We start from the raw sequence: 22,482 nt of genomic DNA on the forward strand, positions 1-22,482 counted from the left end.
AGCTCACTTTCACAGCTTTATACATCAACACCTGCTTTATTAACTGTGTCAGTAGAAGTGAATCATTTCAGTGTGAAAACAGACTTGGTCAGATTGTAGGAAAACGCTAGCCTGGTTCTACCAGACTCTCGTACATTTCATTTGTACAGAGAGTCTGGCCTCTCTCCATTGAGAAACGTTTACTTCCTTGTAGGCGGGTTCTCTGTTAAAGTTCAAAACTATTGGATCTGCCCAGAGTCACTCAGGATCTGCCATAGCCAATCACTAACGTGTGGTCGTGACGTATGTCATGCGCCGAAACCGGCCGGAAACAACAAGTCCGAATGATCAGAGGATTATGTTTAGAATAAGCAGATGTCTGTCAACGAGAGCTGCAGGTTTTGTTCATCGAATGTAAGAGTTCAAGGAACAATTGTAAATTCTAAATGTATATTTGACACTCAGTCATTTAATGCAGGTCTGTGGTCACTGTCTCAAAGAGCATGCACAGAGTCCAAATGAAAACAATTCCCCATCGTCCAAATTAAACAATTCCCCATCGTTAGTACACATTGATGGCCTAAGACACGAAACGAGCGGTTTGTGTGAGAAAACGAACAGTAACGTTAGCCTATCTATATCGTTTTTACCACTCTGAGGGTGCGCGCGCATCCTGGTGTGTGACGTGTACGCAGACTGGTGCATAGATATATACACTAGAAGTCGCCTTGTCTACGGCAGTTCATTGGAACGAATGTCTTTAACCCTCTGGAGTCTGAGCGGTTTTTTGGGCCCTGGGGGTGTTCTGACATGCTCTGACATTTGTGCTTTTTTCAGTTGCTTATAAACATATTAATGGCAAAGGTGTAAATTCACTCTATATAGCACAAACAGGACTACAATAATATGTGAGCCACATGTATGTACATGTTTTCATTTTTGAGAGAATAATGTTTATGCGTGGTTATCGAAAAAACTAAAAATTAAAGTTTTTGAAATAAGGCCACAAAACACATACTAAATATGTGGCAATGAGACTTTTGACTAATGGATATCGTCGCCTATAGTTTTTTCTTCAAAATTATGTGAAAATAGTCTTGCTTTATCGTTCACATAAAACCATACATTGATTTAAATTGATGTAAAACAGGTTTTGCTTGGAAAGCCAATATGCGAGGGGGGCGTGAACGAGGAGTGGTTTACACCTTAGAATACAATGTCCCACCCACTCTGCATAATTAGCCATTCATTCAGGTGTGACACTGACTGAGCCACAATGCAAGGACAAAAGATATATTTAGAAGAAGACTTATATTGACCATTTAAGATTTTGCTTACATCTATCTTGTAAATATGTTTTGCTATTTTATTAAAACGGTTACAATTACAACAATAATTACAATTTCAACAATATTTCAAGTGTACTCTTTCTTTGTAAAAAAAAATTATTATAGGCCTACATTTTATCTATGTATTCATTAGTTTGAATATAGGCAACATTGGAACAGCTAACATCTTAGTTGATGACTTTATTTTTGACAAAAATAGTATTTTATATATAGAAATTGCTAAACAAAAGCTTATTTGATGTGGCAGTATATTCTACAGTAAAAACTGTACCCAAATCTGGTCAATAAAATGTTGTCTTTCATATTTCGTCTGACTGTAACGTTGTTTTCATGAAATATTAGGGCATATTGTTAATTTGCAGTTTAATACGTTGCTTATACAAATAGCCTACATTTTATTTCAACATTCAGTCGATTTTTTACTTATCTCAGTATAGCAATACAGTTTGCTAAAACATCATCATTCATTCACACACGCGATTTAAATTTAAACTGTCTTTGCCAGCTGTGGTAAACAGCGCGCATCTCTGCCGTTTATTCATTCATAAACAGAAACCCACGTGAAGAAATTCACGTGAGAAGGAAAAAACTTACTAGTATTCCTCAGCTCGCTCCTCGATATACCCGCACTTCTGAGGGACATTTTCCATTAGTATTATTCCTCACAGCGCTGCAAGACGGTGTAAACAAGTAATGATCTAAATAAACTTTTCTCGAGCTGATGGGGGCGTTCACAGGATTGCCTCACCCATTTGCGTTTGAATAGCGCGCGCTCTCCGTGGGCGGAGTCACATTACATCTGAATTAGCTGTAATGAGGTCGACTGGAATCGCTCTCTTTTAATACAGATTTCACAAGATGAGAATATTAGTTTTTTATATAAATTACTTCATTTAAAAGAAGAGAATTCAAGCTTCATGCCTGTGTGTCTGTATGCCTGTTTGACTGAGTATTCGCTGAGTTATTGTTCATTTTCGGACGCGTTTCAGAATGGACTTCACTGGCAGAGAGAAGGCAGAACTCGCTTCGTGTTTATTTTTCTTTATTTGGCAAAAAGCACAACACTTTGTTTTTATTGTGAGTATACACAAAAATAATACACATTTAACAGAATCGATTGATGTATGAAACTCCTATGGAAAATCAAAGTCAACAGAGTATTTATGAGTTTCTTTTACACTAATAAAAAAAAAGCGAGCTGGTATCGCCGGCGATACCGTCGACCTCAGGGGGTTAAGGCGACATCTAGTTTACATATCTATGCCGCTGCGGTCGTTTCGGATCTGCCGCAAATGCTGTACAGTGATCACCGTCCAAAATGTCACGGTCATCGTGCACGCCGAGCTGCCCAGCACGAACTCCTAACTTTTCTGCCTCCTTCACTTGGTCCTCCATTAGTGCAACAAGAGGGGAGACGACAACAACTATCGGCTTTGCATCCCTATCGTTCGCCTTAGCTAACTCATTAGTGGAGTGAGCTGGAAAATCAAACTTTTCCCGAACCCCGCGGGGAGGAGGGTCACAACATCATGGCCACCAACAAAACTTAGCAAACATTGTTCTTGCTCCGGCTTTAACTTCTATATATTCGGCAGTTTTGCAACAACGGACCGAATAGCTTTTCTCACGTCTTTCTCAGAAGAGTCTCACTACTGTCTATGAGGAGAAATAAATGTGTAAATGTGTTTCATACAGGTGGAAGAGACTCAGACTTCACAATTAAATAAAGCAGCGTGTGTGTTAGCATGTGTATTAGAAACATGTGATATTGAATGATTAATGCTGGTTTATTATTCAGCCAAATGATGGTTTAGTTGTAATTAAAGGTGGAACAGAGGAAGAAGCTCAGATAAGTGTCAGCAGAAATCTTCAGTATCAGGCCTGCAACTACGGGCACTTTTAAGTCCCAGGAGTGAAATTTTAGATTTATGTTAAAATTTGTCATTTGATGTTTCATAAATATAAACGTAGTGTCAATACACACCTTGACATAAATAATTATGAATAAATAATATGATTTAATGTAAAATTATGAAGCATTTATAGGTCCAAACACCATTTTTGCTCATGTCCCACACCCGTGGTTTCAATGTTGAGATACTTAAAATTAGCTCATTCTTTTACAATATGACATTATTTCAAATGGAATTGTTTAAAGGTATAGCGGAGGATCTTTCCAAATTTTAGATAAGACCCGCCCTCTCCACTTTTTGAAAAGTTTGATTGATTCACCAGAATGATTGACAATTAGGAGGACCAATAGTTTAGACTACCCACCAGGAAGTAAAACATCCTCCGCTATACCTTTAATATACAGATTCATTTACAGAATCTTAAAATTCTTTGTATTATTTACTGATCATTTTTATGATTTTTTTAACTAAATGTGCCTGTCCCACACTTTTGAGTCCTTACCGCAACAATGAAAAAAAGCTTTCATTATGAAATTTTATCGAACACAAACAAGTCTAGTTTCTATGGAAACAGAAACTATCACTTGAGCACATTGCTGACAGACTGGACCACCACACTACCTCACTCACAAGACAACTTTTCTGCTCTAGTATTTATTGTGCGTCCTTACCAATCAGCTTAATAATTGTGTATTTATAACTACATTTTAAAAATAAATGTATTTTACTGTTGAATTCATGTATATTAAGATGTTAAGATTCAAAACTAATGTGGTAGGCCTTGATATCTGCCAATTAGCTAAAATATTAGCAAAAATGTCATTTCCGCAACATGTCTTTACCGCAGCAAATTTAGGTGTTGCGGTAAAGACCTTGTGTTGCGGTAGAGACAAATTCAAGGTGTACTGTATATTAAATGACAAATATTCAGTATATTATTAGTACTGAAGTATATATTTGTATATTTATTAGTATATATATATAAACATGCCATTTTTTACATTAAAAATAAAATTTTGTCCTTACCGATTTAAGATGCCATTACCGCAGCACTCCTCTATTTTCATTTTTTTTCACATTTTGATTTGCAAAAAAAATATTTTTACACTTAAGTTGAGATGATTAACACATTGAAATTGCAACATCTGTCATAAAAAGTTAATTATGTTATCTTTTGTGTGTATGGAAACAATTGACATCTAAGGTTACTGTAAATTTTTTACATGGCATTGAAAAAAACATGAAATTCCCTATTTTGTATATTATTTTTTTTATATCAGTATTTACAAAACTGCATCAAATTTGAAAAAGCTATTTAAATATGTAAAAAAAATGATAGAAATTACTAAAGAAAAATTTATAAAATGAACGTTATTGTAACATTGCGGTAAGGACACTTTTTAAGAAGATGACCCGAAAAACATAAAAAATAAACATGTTCCAGATTAAAATCTTAACGACTACATTCTATTTTGTGTAAATCTTTATATGTATTACAGACTGTGATGGTTAAAATTGAAATTCATAGAGGTTGATCTTTTTAAAATTGGGATAGTCAAAAGTGCCCGTAGTTGCAGAAACACCCAATAATGTTTGGATTGAACTCATCCATAATTATTAAAATATTTCTGATCATGAACGTGATTGTCAAGTATAGCACATAAATGTTTCAAAAGATATAAAGTTAAACATTAAACTTTTAAACATTTACATGATCTCTCTAACATTTTATACACAGAATATCTTTATTGTTATTGTTTTATTGTATATGAAGTTAGTTATGTGTGTGTGTGTGTGTGTGTGTTGCTGATGATCTACAGTATATTGTCTTTGTTCTGTGGATGAAGTCTCTTCTCCTCTACAGACGACTAAACATGTTTACCAGTTAACAGCATTTGTGTGTGTTTCACTCGCTCCTCAGATAGCAGACGGATGTGGGCCACTTCAGGCAATGATGCGGCACTGCAGGTCTTCTTATGGCCCGAATGACTAATCTAGGGGGCTGTTTACACCTGACCACTTCATGCGTTTTCTCAGATCGGATAGCTATCCGATCGTGAAAAGACCAGGTGTAAATGCCCTCCGAAACGCATTCGAGACGGATTTGAATCCGATCCCTCAAACCACTTCAGGAGGAGGTCTGGGCCGCATTCCTGACGAAACTGGACAAGTGTAAATGCATCTGGTTGTTGAAACCACATATGTAAATTGTACTCCTCCCAAAAATGCTAAAAAAATAAACGTGTGAGAGCGTACGTGTTATAGGCTATATGTAATGTTATAGCCAGATATGACGACGCTACTGGAACAAGCATCGCCGCAGACGAGCAGCTGAGCATCTTTTCATTAAAGGTGCCATGTGGATTGTCTGGCAAAAAAATCAAGTCATACTCCACATTCCATACCAGATGGGGGCAGTATACCTCCATAAAGTGAATTGGTCTACTCTAGAGTAACAGACGAGAAACGGCATAGTCTCTATGCTCCGCCCCTACCTTCACAACAACCCTAGAGCCATAGCCGAAGCCTAATAGAGGACGTTTTGCCTCCAGAGGAACGTTGGGTGATGTCAAGTGATTTTGAAACATGACATCTTCAAGCTACTCCCCTTCACCTTTACCAGTGAATATGTTCATATTCGTTTTGTTCATATTACATTTTGAGTTGTATATACACATTGTTTGAATTAAATTAATTTGACAGACAGCATTCTGTCAACATCATTGGTCAACATCAGCGCACGTGAACCGATCATCTCTACTATAGTAAAAAAAACACGAACACTGTTGAAAGATACAGTAGGCTACAAATGACCTGTTCGCGCCACAAATTGTTCTCCGTCCTTAGCGACCGAGTCATTGAATGTGAAACAGCCAGCTGCTGTCGTCAGCGAGCAGCAATATTCAGACAACGAGGGCGCGCGCGCCGCGTTGATACCTCCGTTTCAGTTTCTCGAACCCGCGCAGTGCAGCGGTCAGAACACGGAGACCATTCTGCCCCTAGCTATGCGTGCGAAAGCATGGGAAGCGATCCCGGGCGTGTCAGAATGGGTGCTGAACGTTGTAAAACAGGGCTATGCGCTGCAGTTCGCTCGCCGTCCCCCGCGCTTTCGAGCCCGGACTGTGATGAGCGGTCCTTTTCTTATCTGATTTGATTTGTGCTTCAGAGCGCGGTTTTTTCCCTGCAGCGGGTGGTGGTGGTAGGGGTCTCTTGCCAAGGGCTTCAGCCATCCTTCCGCTCTCTTCCCTGAATTGAAATGAAGTAGTGGGCTGTACTTTCCACACGATTGACATCAGGTTCAAGTACGCCCACAAGCCGTGCAAGTTATTCGTGTATTGCAGGTTGGCTGGTGGTTATGTTGCCCGCATACCGCCTCCCATGGCCGAAACTGGTATTACGACACCTGTCGGGCCGTGGCTAGTAATGCTAATGCTAATTAAGGTTGATATCTCTGCAGCACTATAACTTGACATTTTTTTAATGACATCATCGCCCTTATTTCTTCTCATTCTTTTGATGCGTGTAGCTCATTTTTTTGGATATTTTTACCTCAATTTTTACACATGGCACGTGCAAACTATCGCAAATCAAAGTGAAAGTAAGTCGTAGATGCTTAACACACAATCATCATCGTTAAAAGTAAATACTTAAATAACGAAATGATCTTAGGGCTGTTGCCGATCTCTCTTATGCGGTCTTTGTTTTTGAAATTTTAGCTGATGATCAATAAAATGCAACTCATATTGCTTTCGGTGACGTGCACTCCATTAAATCTGCATATAGCGCGGGAATTGAAGATCGGATTTAAATCCGTTTCGCAAAAACACATTTATGTGACCAGTTGTAAATGGAATAGTTTTGATAAATCAGATAGCTATCCGATCTGAGAAAACGCATGAAGTGGCCAGGTGTAAACAGCCCCTGGGTGTAAACCAAATATGGCCCACATATGTTGCAGCAAATGTGGCCCACTTATCTTAAAACATTACTGGGCCAGTTTTGGCAAAGATGAGGGACTATAATCACTGTGAATCTGAATGTGAACCTAAAGTGGCCCACACATGACACAGCAAATATGGCCCGATTACATTGCAAAATAATTTGGACAACATTTGGCAAATGAATGACACAGTCAGCACTGGCCAGGGTGTAAACCTTATGGCACAGTAAGCAGTGTGTGTGTGTGTGTGTGTGTTTGTTTGTTTGTTTGTTTGTTTGTTTGTGTGCATGTGTGTGCATGTGTGTGCGTGCGTGTGTGTGTGTGTTATGGAACGCCAAAAGGGTCAAATTTCGCCACTAACGAAACGCCTTTCATTCTCAAAACGCCAGTGTTTACGGCGTTTAAGACGAAAAGACGCCGCAAAGTACGGCGCTCTGTGGTAAAAACGGCGCAAATTACGCCGTTTGCAAAGCAAAATCGCCGTCATTATCGCCGTTTTTTTTATCCAGTCAACAACGCCGTTTCTGACGCCGCAGGCCATCCATATTGCGCCGTTATTTGCGGCGCTTCTGTCTGACAAAGACAGCGTTAAAAGCGGCGTTTTGTATAATATTATAATCAGCCCCTCCCTTTTCTTCAAAGTTCAGCCCATCTAATGAAGCAAATGGAAAGACATATGTAGTAGATTGTCGATCTGAATGAAAGGGTTCTGTTTTTCTAACATTGTTAGGACTAGTGTTTGGACTTTTATCGTGTCATATTTTTTTATTTCTTCATTAGGCCCGTGTATCCCCCTTTTTCCTTTATCATATGTGGGCTGATTTTAGCCTCTGTTTACATTCATGTCTGTGAAATACATTAGATTTCCCAGCAAACTTACTAATAGAGCATTGGTCTGCGTGCACAGGCTGTGGTGTCGTTTTTCTCTTAGTGACAGCTAGGGGTTTGAATCCAAGGTCCGACCGTATTATTTTCTTTCCGTTTCGTTTCTTTTGTATTGGTCTGTTGCTGTATGTCTTTTAAATTTCGGAAGACAACTGATCGAGTAGCAGGCGGTAGGCTACTTATTACGGAAATGACAGCTATAAGGCTTTAGGTGTAGCCAACTGTTTTAAGCTCATTTTAAGCTCAACTGTTTTGTAGAAACGCTTTTTAAGATCATAAAGCTCTGGACTTTTAGCAGTTCCCAGGATAGCTAAGTCCACGAAAAGAGGTAGAGCCTTCCTAAGCGACTGAACTATTAAAACAAGAGATGACGCCAGCCCAAGCGAGGACTATACCGCTGCTCTCTTGACCATCATACAAGACTGTAATATATTTCACATATAAATGATTTATTATCACGCTGCCATTGCCTTAAAATGGACATTAATATTGCTAACATTGAATAATATATTTTGTACTACCTTTAACGGTTCATTCTGATGTCATATAATATAACGATTAAGACTGTTTTTTTTTTTTGTTTTTTTTTTTTTTGTAGGCCTAACAATAAATTATTCGTTTTCTGTAGAATCAGAATTTCTGCCGTTATTTTTAGGGGACCATTGTGGAAAAGGGGGCTAGAGATGGAAAATGTAATGGTCATTTTTTGCCAAGACTTTATTCAGTAATTTTACGGAATTTCCCGTTAACCTTAAAACACAACACGATACAATCAAAAAAGTCTGGTCTGATAGTGATGTGGACCATCTCTGCAGTTCAGCACTCTATAGCCTAGTCAAGTCGCATCACATTTATTTATACCACTTTATACAATACATCATATTGCTTTAAAGCCACACATATCATAACTTCCTAGGCTTACAATAAATGATGTTTTATTAACAAAGTTCGGGAGGAGCAGGTTCAGATAATTAACCAAATTATGCACAGCTGGAGATGAATCAGTAATAAACTCAATGACAGAGTATAAATTCACAGCAGACCTATCTCTGTTCATTGAAAGTTTGTCAGCATCCCTCCTCCACCCCATCTCCTCACTTCCAGTTCCATCTACACTTACCAACTGGGGGGAGTACTCTGGGTTCGGGCCTAACTCCGAGCTCGGAGCCCTCCCCCCGGACAGCACGCCAAATACGCATAAACTTATTGTACTAATTATATGTAGATGTGAACTCGTGAATTGAGACATGCAAGAAATTCAATAAAATCAGAAAGACAAATGGGGGAGAGGCGGGACGGTTGAAACACTTTTCAGATAAACATCGTTTTCTAAGGTAAGGTTACAGATATATATTTTTTGTTTTTGTAATCAACAACTCACATATGTGTTCTCTTAGTATCACGTGTTATTCGTTACAAATATATAATGATTTAAGTAAAAATTTACTTTGAAGAGTTGTTGTGCTTTGTTTCAATCGTCCCGCCTGAGCGGGACGGTTGAAACACAGGGGTGGGACGGATGAAACATAACAGTTTAAATGGTAACTATTCATCTAATGCTTGTTTTTTTTTATAACAGTACCTAACAAGTAACTTATGTGCATATTATTACAAACATATTTTGTAATTTATTTTAATTTAAAGGTTCATATTAACCATTTTTGTTCTGTCACGTAATAAACAATAGGCGATACGCCTGTGCGCATTTTGCGTGCTCTTTCTAATAGGCTATTTTGACGAAGACAGACAAATCTGTTTACAATTCATATTCTTACATTTCTTCTTTGAGTCATATTGAGTCTTTGCTAGTTGAATAGCCTGTTATTATAAAGAAAACGAGGTCAACCAGAAGACGAAAAATGAAATTTATTGAAAATTGGACAATTGATGATTATTAAAGTCAAGAGATGATAACATGGAACAGTAGGCTAGGCTATAATTATTTATTAACAGTAGGCTATAGGCTTAATAATCAACTGAACAGTAGCCAGGCTAAATAACATATATATATATATATATATATACACAAATATATAAACAACTATATAAATAACAGGATTAATTCATGTCACAATATTCACAAATGTAGTGCTCTGCACCATCGGTGCAGGCCTCATGGGACCAGTGGAGGCAGAACAGGCACTGCATCCACACTTCCCCAGGCATGGAGGAATTAAAGGCCTCGCCACACACCAAACACTCCTCCTCGGAACCTGCGTCTGCAGTGGCAGAAACGGTGGCCGGAGCGACTGCAGCAGCGGCGTTGTCAGACTCAGGGATGGAGAAGAGTCTCTTCTGACAGCGGCGCTGCTTCAGAGCTGGAGCAACTGCTGCTGGGGTGGAGGCGGGGGCGACTGCAGCAGAGGCGTTGTCAGACTCAGGGATGGAGAAGAGTCTCTTCTGACAGCGGCGCTGCTTCAGAGCTGGAGCAACTGCTGCTGGGGTGGAGGCGGGGGCGACTGCAGAAGCGGCGTTGTCAGACTCAGGGATGGAGAAGAGTCTCTTCTGACAGCGGCGCATCTTCAGAGCTGGAGCAACTGCTGCTGGGGTGGAGGCGGGGGCGACTGCAGCAGAGGCGGCGGCAGGGATGGAGAAAAGTCGCTTCTTTTGTGGTTTGGAGGACTTCTTCACAAGACGCTGCTCCTCTTCCTTCATTAAAGCCGCCTTGACTGGTGTATCTGTGAGTATCGCAGTTGTCCTGGAACAGTAAATAGGACATTGGCAATAATTATTTTGATTTATATAGGCCTAATTGTTTGTGTCATGTTTTAATGTAGGCTAATGATTGTTAAACAACTTGGAAGTCAAACACTACACTTGCCTCCTTCTCCCTCCTCTCTTATTTTCCCTCCTAGGACCAGCCTTAGGAAAGGGACGGACTGCCTCTGGGCTGAATTCTTGGGCAGTATCAATGTCTGCAAATGGAAGGATGACATTCTTTTAAAGAACTTGTTCATTTTAAATGTAACATTCATTCATGCATTTATTTTTTTTATCCATCCATTTAATGTACCTGGAGTCGCAGAGGGTTCCAGCACCTGGTCTGCATTGTGTGATGGGGGAGGAGGTGGGGGAGGAGGACGGTCTGTCACAAATGACGGGGCAAAGGTATCCTCATCAAAGACCTCGGGATTCAGGGGCCAGATCCCGGTGCAGGAAAACCCAGCTGCCAGGTTATTTGGTGTTGCTGCCAGGGGTAGTGTTGCTGCCACCAGGGAGGGGATATCATAAATCGTCATGTGCTGGCCTGGATGGTTTTTCATCCAAAGGTCTGACGCTGTGCGAACGTAGTGTTTGAGCGGACCAAACACACTTCGATCAAGAGGCTGGAGGCGGTGGGAACAGTGAGGTGGGAAGGACAACATCACAATCCCATGTGCCCTGCAGAAATCTATTGCTGCTACCGAAATGTGAGAGTGGTGGTTGTCCAGCAATAGAAGCAGCATAGACTCCTTGGACACACGGGTGTGTATGGCAAAATGCTGAAGGTACAACAAAAAATCTGCCTCCTGCATCCACCCGGATCCATTTGCAGACCCAATGGAGCCAGCCGGACCATCCCTGACAAAGTGGTCCTTGAACTTTTTTCTCGGGAATATGAAGAACGGGGGGACATGGTTGCCCTGCGCGTTACCCGCGAAGGCGATGGTGACCAATGTCCCCCTCTCCCCAGAAGTCATGGCTCCGACCTGCCTCTCCCCCTTGGCCGCTATGACTCTACCCGGCACTTGCACAGTGGTAATGCCTGCAAAAACAAATGAACTGTTACATGAAATGTTAACTTTTAAATGAACCTAAGCACATGTTTATGACTAGTATTTATTTATTTATGAATGTATTTATTTATTTATTTATGGATTATTTAATTAATTTATCTATCTATTTATTAATGAACATTTCATGAAAATTTGCACGCTGAAGAAATTATGTTAGCCAGTCCTTCCCTGCCATCTCCTTGTTCTTCCAGGAGGCAGGGCATTTGCAGTTAAACCTTGCTGCGAGTTGGTATGCAAGCCTGCGAACCTGAACTCATGGAACATTTTTATAATGAAACAGATTTTTTTTTATAACTTATCTCGGTAATCACTGTTTGTGTGCTTTTTGTATTCATATTTAACTGTATATAGTTCTGTATTTATTATTTGTATTCATAATTAACTGTATATAGTTCTCTATTTATTTATTTGTATTCATATTTAACTGTATATAGTTCTGTATTTATTTGTATTCATATTTAGCTGTAGGCCTATTTATTGGTGTTCATGTGTGAATGTAGGATGTAGGCTAGTTTAGTTTTCTTCACACTGACCTCTTTAGGGCTCAAGCCAAAATAAATGGCAGCTGCTCTTTTTAGATAGGCCTGCAGCTTGGCCTCCTGTTCTGGGTTGAACACCCTATTATTTGGGTTCAATTAGCCTGGGAGCCTAACTTGCTGTAGGGATTTCTCAGCCCTCCTCTTCACGTACCGTGACAGGGTGACATGGCTGATGCCATGTTTTTCTGCTGCACACCTTATGCTGACCTCCCTAGACACTATATCTAATTAGGCCCTTTCATATACCTCTGCACTCTAAAAACTCCTGGGTCAAAAATAACCCATAATGGGTTATTTTTGACCCAACTCCTGGGTTAAAAAGGGACCAACTAATTTATGGGTTATTTCAACTCAGAAAATTGGGTTATGCTTTTTGACCCAAATTATGGGTTAAATACCTGACCCAAATGTTGGGTTTAAAAAACCCAACATCTGGGTAGAAATAACCCAAAAATTAGTTGATCCTTTTTTAACCCAGGAGTTGGGTCAAAAATAACCTAACTTGGGTCACTATCCCAGTATGCCTTATTTCAGAAAATAAAACTTTGTTTTACATTATATTACACACTTCAAGCACTTTTACATTTTTATTGCATTAAATTAAAATCTATAAGAAAAAACACACACTTGGACATGTTTATTTTCATATTTATTTTAGGTCACACTGTAATAACAATATTAGAAATAGAAAAATAAACAACAATTCTCAGAAGAGCCTCAGGAATTTAAGCCTGGGGCCAACTTTGGGGACAAGATTTTTGATAGTGTCCTCATCTAAGAGAAGAAATGCCTCCTCATCTATCTGAAAGACAGAAAACAAGACAACATGAGTATTGTTAATAAGTCGAGACAATTGTGAACCACTCACCAGACACTCTTTCATTATCAAGCTAACAAATAATCACTTTTAAGGTAATGCAGTGGCTTTTTTTTTTTTTTTACATGGCCCAAATTGCTAGTTAACTAATGTGGTTCTTTTGCAGCATTAATGTATAAAAGGCTCCTGGAGAAAGAAGACTTGTATTGTGGGACTTTTATTTTGATAGTTATTTTAGAGTGCGATACCCGATGCTTCCATTAGGAGGCATTATTGTTATTGTTTGCTGCCTGCTGCGTCAATATAGATTCCTGAGAGAACGGCAGCTGCTCACCTAGAAGTTTATTCCTGCCTGTTATTTGGATGTTCGTTTGGCGTTTTGGTGTTAAAAGTATTAGTACATGACCATAAAGTAAGTTTTCTCTGATTTCTCTATGTTTTAACCGTGTTTTCAGTGGATATTGAGCTTTGTGCATTTCAATGTGCATGCCCGGACATGTATCGATTCATGTACGATCGTCTGACAGAAAACCGATACGTGTAACATGATTTCTGCTAAATATAGTCAAATGTGACAGTTTAAGTTGTATGTCTGTAATCTGTTAACTAGTTATTCTGCAGAAGAATTATCCAGTATTATTTCCTTTTGATTATACTAATTCTGGAAATTAGATTGTTTGGTGATGCATCTGGATTCATTAATATGTTAATGCCAAAGCCATTTTGTTACCAGACCAATAGTTTTATTGTCTTTAATTGCTCATCCTGATCCTATGCATATTGTGAGATTTAACTGTGATTTAGAGGTAATACTGAATATGTTAGTATTCTTAATTAAGAAGTGACTGATTCATCTGTGAAATGTACACATTTATACTTCTACTAATGTAATCTGTTTTTTTGTTATTTTAGAATAATATTCAATACACTTTGGAAAGAAGCAACAGTCTCCTCATTCTTTGTGTCCTGACCGACACCCAGGGGTGGATACTGCTAACAAGTAGAACTAGAGCCTAGCAGTATCCTTTCCTCTCCAACAAACTGGTCCTTCGAGCCGGATTGCAGTGTTCATTCCTGGTACCATGGAATCCGATGAGGAGATTGTTGGCGCAACCAGACCTAAACGCCGAACGCGTCCACCCGTTCGACTCCAAGATTTTGAAGTGCAGTATGTAGGAGGCAGACCTGTAAGTGAACATGCTATTTCACAACCCTGGGAGGTACCTGCTCACATGACACCTCTCCAGTCATCATGGGACCATCCTGACTACCCCTATGATGATGCTGCTCCTTCTCGCGAAGGCCCTTGGCTCAGACCCCCAAGTTTCAGTTATGCAGAGCGCAGTGAAAACCTACCTCATTCATTCACATCAGTCCAGCAGAACCATTTCACAGAGCCTGAATTCTATAACGAGCTCCAAGCCATTCGCAGAGAAAATGTACAGCTGCTGCAATCACAGGAAGCTTTTCGTGCGGACCTGAGGGAGTTGAAAGAGGTTCGTACTGAGATCAAAGAACTGGTCAAAGTTGCCCAAACCCTTAAAGCAGACCTCAGCACAACTAAAAGCCATGATCGTCCTCCAGTGCGACCAGAACCCCAACTGCCATCCAGTCCTTCCTGTCGTGTAGTCCAGACAGAGCTGGGCACATCAGCTGATTATGAAGATTGGCCTGAGCTTCCGCCCTGGCCCGAGCCAGAATCAGAATTGAGAAGAGGTATGGAGGCTTTAAAGTTAAAGAAACCTGACACAGCTACATACCAACCAGAGTTACTAAAGTATTCAAGGATCTCCCAGACTCACCCTGCACAATCATACAGTCATTCTCAGTATTGCTCTCAAAATCCAGATTGGCTACCACCGCCTCCAACACCCGAAGACCTCAGTGTGTTGTTATCTTCGGCTGCACAGACCTCATATCGGAAACCCTTATGTGCCCAAATTCCAGTTTCTTCTCCCCGACATGGGTCCATACCAACTCATTTGAGGCGTCCAGCACCTGTGGTCAAGGTAGAGTCAAACATGTCACATTTACCACACTCCTCAGAGTATGTGTATAGAGGGCCTACCCCTACTATTCCCAAGTTCAGCCGGCCGGATCCAAGCGAGTTTGCCAGACTTCGTATCGCTTTGGAGAATCTGCTTCCTCCAGATGGGACTGAACTCTTTAAATATCAAATACTGGTGGACCACTTAAAGTTGGATGAAGCTAAGCTGATTGCCGATGCTTTTTTGAACTCGCCTACCCCATTTACTGACACCATGGTGGCCCTCCATGAGAAGTTTGGTCAGCCCCACCAACTAGCGTTGAGGAAAATTGCCAGTGTCCTGGAAGCCCCTGATGTAAAGCGTGGGGATGCAGTCGCATTCCAGAAGTTTGCTCTTCAGGTACAGTCATTGGTGGGTTTGTTGAAGACTTTAGGGCCTGAAGGCGACATTGAATTGAATTGTGGGTCACACGTCGCACGCCTTTTGAGCAGACTTCCTTCTGAACAGCGAGCGGAGTTCCGCCGTCACATGTTTCGACAGCCTGGAACTGTACCTACTTTACATAACCTTTCAAACTGGCTCCGTTATGAAGCCTGGTGCCATGACTTTGATGTAGAGATTTCCTCCCGAGGAGCTCAGGACCGACAGACTTCTAGACCTGTACAAAGTAAAAGGACTGTAGCCATTCTTCATGGTGTTGGAGGGGCTCAAAATGTAACTTCCCTGTCCCCTCAGAAGGGTATGACTCAACTGACCAAGGCAGTCGAAGTGAAACGATTTTGTCCCTTCTGTGATAGTACAGAGCATTATTTGAGTCAATGCAAACCATTTGCGAAACTTACCACTGACCAGGCCAAAGACTGGATCCGAGGTAATAATCGTTGTTGGCGCTGTGCAAGGACTCATCATGCTGCGCAGTGTGACCTGAAGAAGCCCTGTAACCTGTGTCAAGGCAAACATCTTCGCCCTCTTCACAATGTAAATGTGAGATCCTCCCAAGAAGATACAGTCAGTGCTGAGAAGAGTTGCCTTACCAGTTCCTCTCCAGACAGATTTTACCTGGACAAACCTGTTGTTGGGACCCGTGTCATGCTCAAGGTAGTACCTGTACATATTCATTATGAAGACCGTACTTTAGACACCTTTGCGCTTCTGGATGACGGCTCGGAGAGAACCATCCTGCTCCCAACTGCTGCTAAAGCCCTAGGCATACAGGGTACACCTGAAGATCTCCCATTGCACACGGTGCGACAAGACATTGAAGTTCTTCATGGGTCATCTATATCATTTCAAGTATCCCCATCCCATAAGCCTCAAACCTCTTACAAGATTGAATATGCCTTCACTGCAGATCGTCTCAATCTGTCCCAGCAGTCTTATCCCGTGGATCAACTACAGAGGAAGTATAAACACTTACGTGGTCTTCCTATCCTGCCTGTGAAAGATGCTCAGCCTCTACTTCTGATTGGTTCAGATCAGCCACATCTCATTACCCCAATTGAGCCTATCAGATTAGGTTCTCCAGGTGGACCTGCTGCTGTCCACACACGCCTGGGATGGACCCTCCAGGGCCCTGCATCAATCATGGGGCGGCCTAAATCCTCCCAACAATGTCTACTGACATCTATCCTTCCAACACAAGATGAGCTCTTTAAGAATGTCCAAAGATTGTGGCAAATAGAAGCTGTTCCACACAGGGATGAGAAAGAGGTTACTCGATCCAAACAGGATCAGGAGGCTTTAAAGTTACTTGAAACCAAGACCATCCACACAGAAGTGAATGGAATTCTTCGACTGGGGACACCATTACTACGACAGAAGTCTATGCCTCGGTTGCATGCCCCTAAGGAGTCAGTCATGCCAAATCTGCGCAGTATCGAGAAGCGTTTGTTAAAGGATCCAGTGAAAGCAAAGACCTATAGTGCAGAGATGGAAAAGCTCATTCAGACAGGAGCTGTCCAGGAAGTAACTGAGGAGTGTGAGGAATGTTGGTATATACCCCACCACCTTGTCAGTCATAATGGGAAATCCCGTGTTGTTTTCAACTGTTCCCACCAATATCAGGGGCAAAGTCTCAACCAGTATCTGGTGCCTGGCCCTACCCTTGGAGCATCATTGCTAGGTGTACTCATCAGATTTAGGGAGCATCCAGCTGCAGTAAGTGGTGACATCAAGGCAATGTTCCATCAGGTTCGCCTCCTTCCTGAAGATCGCCCCCTACTGCGGTTCCTTTGGCGTGATCTGAAAGTGGATGAGCCTCCTAAAGTCTTTGAATGGCAGGTGTTACCCTTCGGCACTACATGCAGTCCATGCTGTGCCACTTATGCTCTGCAGCACCATGTGATCGAGCACAGTATTGCCGATGAGTCCCTCAGGTTCTCAGTGGAGAAATGTTTTTATGTGGACAACTGCCTTCAGAGTCTATCTACCCCTGAGGCTGCCAGGCATTTGGTCGACAGACTGAGGGAGATGCTTTCCAAAGCTGGATTTGAGATACGCCAATGGGCCAGCAATGTTCCCAGTCACTTACCCCCAGAAGCTCGAGCTGAGAGCTTGGAACTTTGGTTGGCTCAAGACAAGGCTGACATACCAGAGTCAACCTTAGGCCTAAGCTGGAACTGGCAGACTGATACCCTGGCATACAAGCACCGACCTGTTGTTTATGAGACTCCCACCCTCAGGAATATCTACAAGGTCCTAGCCACTCAGTACGACCCTTTGGGACTTCTTTTGCCCTACACCACTCGAGCGAAGATCATTATTAGGCAGCTATGGAGCAAACAGCGGGGTTGGGATGACCCGAACCTACCACCTGAGCTACTGCAGTCATGGCGTGTCTGGGAGAATGAACTTCAGTACCTACCAAACATCATTCTCCCTAGGACTTATGTCCCTCCTGAGGTAAAGGATGGTGCCACACATGAAGTCCACATATTTTCAGATGCTTCCGAGCAGGCATATGGAGCTGTGGCATACTTAAGGACCACTGACGAGAGAGGCCAAGTGTACCTGTCTTTTGTGGTGGCTCGATCCCGAGTGGCCCCCAAACGTTCTCTTTCAATTCCTCGATTGGAGCTTTGTGGAGCTCTGGTGGCCGCTCAGTTAGCTAGATTGCTCAAGAAGGAACTGACCTTGCAAATAGAGACCACAGTGTTGTGGACAGACTCCTCTACAGTTCTTACCTGGCTGAACTCTGAATCCTGCCACTACAAAGTCTTTGTTGGCAATAGAGTCGCCGAAATCCAAGAGTTAACAGAGAAGTGTTCCTGGCGTTATGTGGATTCAGCCAGCAATCCTGCAGACGATCTCACTAGAGGCAAACCTCTGAATGTCCTTACAGAGATGAACAGATGGTCTCAAGGTCCTCCCTTCTTACTCCAAGATCCAGTTACCTGGCCAGAATTGCCCAGAATAGACCTGAAAGATGATCACACAGAGCTACGGAAGCCTGTCTTCTGCGGAGCCACTGCAGTGCCACCCCAATCAGTCATCCCAGATGTCTGGAACCACAATACTTGGCAGGAACTAATGGATGCCACTGTAAAGGAAACTCCGGTAAACCCTACTCCTGAATCCTTTCCAGATGCAGAAGACTATCGTCAGGCTGAGAACCTTATTCTTAAGCGGGTTCAGCAGGAGTCTTTTCCCAATGACTATCAGCGTTTGGTTACTGGGAAACCAGTGTCCTCAGACAGTCGCCTTCTTACCTTAGCTCCTGAATTGGACAGATTCAATGGTTTAATCCGAGTGGGAGGTCGATTGAGGAGAGCGGAGTCCATGGAAGAATCTACCTTACACCCCATTGTGTTGGACGCTCATCACCCAGTCACCCGACTACTGATTAAACATTATGATTGCAAGCTGCATCATCCAGGGCCTGAGCGAGTCTTTGCCGAAATCCGGCGTTATTATTGGATCATCCGTGGACGTGAAGCCATTCGTCGGCATCAGCATGGGTGTCTAGACTGTCAGCGTTGGAGGGCAAAGCCAACTGTTCCGAAGATGGCAGACTTGCCTTCTGCCCGTCTCCGTCTCCACAAACCTGCTTTTTACTCATGTGGAGTAGACTGCTTTGGGCCAATGCTTATTAAGATTGGGAGACGCACAGAAAAACGCTGGGGTATAATCTTCAAGTGTCTAACAACTAGAGCGGTGCATTTGGATCTCCTCAGTACCATGAATGCTGATTCCTTCTTGATGGCTCTTAGGCGGTTTGTTGCACGGCGGGGAACACCTGCGGAACTGTGGTCAGACCAGGGAACAAACTTCAAAGGGGGTGAAAGAGAGCTCAGAGAAGCCTTTGTTGAAATGGCTCCTGACTTACAGAAACAGCTTGCTCGTCAAAAGATCCAATTTCACTTCAATCCTCCAGCAGCCCCACATTTCGGAGGAGTGTGGGGAGAGAGAAGTACGATCGGTAAAGTCAGCCCTTTATACCACAGTGGGAGCTCAATCAGTTCCTGAAGAAGTCCTGCTCACAGTCCTTCTAGAGGTGGAAGCTATTCTTAACTCAAAGCCTTTAGGGTATGTGTCCTCTGATGTTGCAGACATTGACCCAGTGACACCAAACGGTTTGCTCATGGGGCGGCCAGATGGTTCCTTGCCTCAGGTAATCTACCCGGCATCTGAGTTGTTGAGTCGCAGACACTGGAGGCACTCACAGGTCCTATCAGATAACTTCTGGACAAGATTCATCCGAAACTACCTCCCAGGCCTCCAGACCCGGCAAAAGTGGCAGTCCTCTCCCCCAGACCTAACTGAGAAAATGGTTGTCATGGTTGTAGATCCACAGATGCCTAGGGCCCTCTGGCCTGTTGGACATGTCATCAAGACACATCGCAGTCCGGATGGACATGTCAGGTCTGCTGATGTAGAAATAAAGGGGCAAGTATACACTCGACCAGTAGCACGTATGGTGATCCTCCCAGCTCTGCCAGATGATGGAAACAGTTCTGCAAACTCGCCTTAAATCAAGTCGCCTTTTAGTAGGAGCAAAGTTGCCTAGCATCTTTGGGGGCGGCTGTATAAAAGGCTCCTGGAGAAAGAAGACTTCTATTGTGGGACTTATATTTTGATAGTTATTTTAGAGTGCGATACCCGATGCTTCCATTAGGAGGCATTATTGTTATTGTTTGCTGCCTGCTGCGTCAATATAGATTCCTGAGAGAACGGCAGCTGCTCACCTAGAAGTTTATTCCTGCCTGTTATTTGGATGTTCGTTTGGCGTTTTGGTGTTAAAAGTATTAGTACATGACCATAAAGTAAGTTTTCTCTGATTTCTCTATGTTTTAACCGTGTTTTCAGTGGATATTGAGCTTTGTGCATTTCAATGTGCATGCCCGGACATGTATCGATTCATGTACGATCGTCTGACAGAAAACCGATACGTGTAACATGATTTCTGCTAAATATAGTCAAATGTGACAGTTTAAGTTGTATGTCTGTAATCTGTTAACTAGTTATTCTGCAGAAGAATTATCCAGTATTATTTCCTTTTGATTATACTAATTCTGGAAATTAGATTGTTTGGTGATGCATCTGGATTCATTAATATGTTAATGCCAAAGCCATTTTGTTACCAGACCAATAGTTTTATTGTCTTTAATTGCTCATCCTGATCCTATGCATATTGTGAGATTTAACTGTGATTTAGAGGTAATACTGAATATGTTAGTATTCTAAATTAAGAAGTGACTGATTCATCTGTGAAATGTACACATTTATACTTCTACTAATGTAATCTGTTTTTTTGTTATTTTAGACTAATATTCAATACACTTTGGAAAGAAGCAACAGTCTCCTCATTCTTTGTGTCCTGACCGACACCCAGGGGTGGATACTGCTAACAAGTAGAACTAGAGCCTAGCAGTATCCTTTCCTCTCCAACAATTAACATTATCCATTTTGTGTGAATGACATATTTTCTTTCATTAAAAAGTGTAATGACAGCCCATTCTTATGCATAACAGCTTAAAGACAAGGCACAATAATATTTTAGGGTTGTACACACCCCACTGTCGAAGAAGTTGTGACTTTCACAAAATCTTGCACTGACACATTTAAGTCTTATTAAAAAAAAAAAAAATCTAGGTATAGAGAGATATGATATAAGGGCAATAAGAGTAAAATGCTCACCTCTAAAATTCTCTGTCAGCTCAGACAGCTGCCACTCAGTTAGCTTATCAGCGACAAAACTGTCCATTCAAAATGACCTGGAGAAAACATAGCAATATAGAGGTTAGCAACAATTTGAAGACTTGACCCGCTTCTTTAACTCTCACTACTTCAGCCAGTAGAGCACTGTATAATATGATAAGCACGGCACAGCTGGTAAACATAACTCAACTATTGTGTTGCCTCGTCGCTCTGTAGCCGCGGCTATGGGGCTCGCACACCGGACGAGAAGCGCCGCGTCGCGTCTAGGACAACTCGAGGTATCGCTCACCGGGACGTGCACTCTTTCAAGGGGCTCGCACACCGGACGCGAAGCGCAGCGCCGCGTCTTTAAAATTCGAACACATTATTCTCTATGAGTGTAACGGACACACACACACACACACCGGCGGTCTGTCCGCGGCACCCAGCAACGGCTCAGGACCGTGTTCAAAATCGCGTCCGGTGTGCGATAACGTTACCTCGAGTTGTCCTAGACCTAGATGTTGTCGTGATAGCCGCGGCTACATGCCAACCACAGAATTACCACGGCTAACGCTAGTCTCAACGTAGCAACGTATTTTTTTTATTTTTTTAGCAAATGGTGCTAAACTAGCAACAGGGACATGGACACAGAAAAGTTAACATTACATCAACACTGAAAATACTCTCTTACCTTGAATATAGATGAAGTTGCACCGATGAAGCACAGGCCAAAACGGATCGAGCGCGAAGCGACGGTTATTTCAAACGACTGTTGTGAGAAAATTCCAGAATAACTGCGAGAGAGAGAGAGAGAGAGAGAGAAAGCCAACCCTATAACCCAGAACATGGGTTAGGCTATGTTCACACTTAGCGTCTTTTTTGACAAGAAAAAGTTGACAACGGCGTTTTTTTAGCAAAAAAAAACGCTGGCAGCGTTCGGTTACAAATAGCAGCCGAGCGCGTCTTTTGTTGCTATAACTAACACGGCTGTTAACTGTAACACAGTCTCACCCCAAAACGTCATATACTGACGCGTCTTGACCATGCGTCAACATACGACGAAAGGGGTACCCCCATAACGTCCATATGTGACGATTCGGGTTATGGGTAGGTTTAGGTATGCGTTAGGGTACCGCTAGGAGGCGCTGCTGGTGCGCT

The 22,482-nt window shown here is 42.0% G+C and overlaps 1 protein-coding gene and 1 long non-coding RNA gene across 2 annotated transcripts; both read right to left on the bottom strand.

The window, feature by feature from the left end:
• Positions 1 to 10,090: 10,090 nt before the first annotated feature.
• On the bottom strand, positions 10,091 to 11,806 carry LOC309501966 (uncharacterized protein). Its single transcript, XM_082174266.1, has 3 exons — positions 11,080 to 11,806; positions 10,888 to 10,981; positions 10,091 to 10,764 (listed from the first exon to the last, which is right to left on the bottom strand). Exons 1-3 carry the CDS (start codon positions 11,744 to 11,746, stop codon positions 10,125 to 10,127), a joined length of 1,401 nt encoding a protein of 466 aa, XP_082030392.1. The 5' UTR covers positions 11,747 to 11,806; the 3' UTR covers positions 10,091 to 10,124.
• A 1,206-nt stretch (positions 11,807 to 13,012) lies between these two features.
• LOC309502050 lies at positions 13,013 to 22,009 on the bottom strand. Its single transcript, XR_014207093.1, has 2 exons — positions 21,322 to 22,009; positions 13,013 to 13,183 (listed from the first exon to the last, which is right to left on the bottom strand). It is a non-coding gene; the product is annotated as an uncharacterized lncRNA (long non-coding RNA).
• Positions 22,010 to 22,482: the final 473 nt, after the last annotated feature.

The sequence above is a fragment of the Leuciscus leuciscus genome, assembly GCF_965113295.1.
Source record: "Leuciscus leuciscus genome assembly, chromosome: 6".
NCBI classification, from domain to species: Eukaryota; Metazoa; Chordata; class Actinopteri; order Cypriniformes; family Leuciscidae; genus Leuciscus; species Leuciscus leuciscus.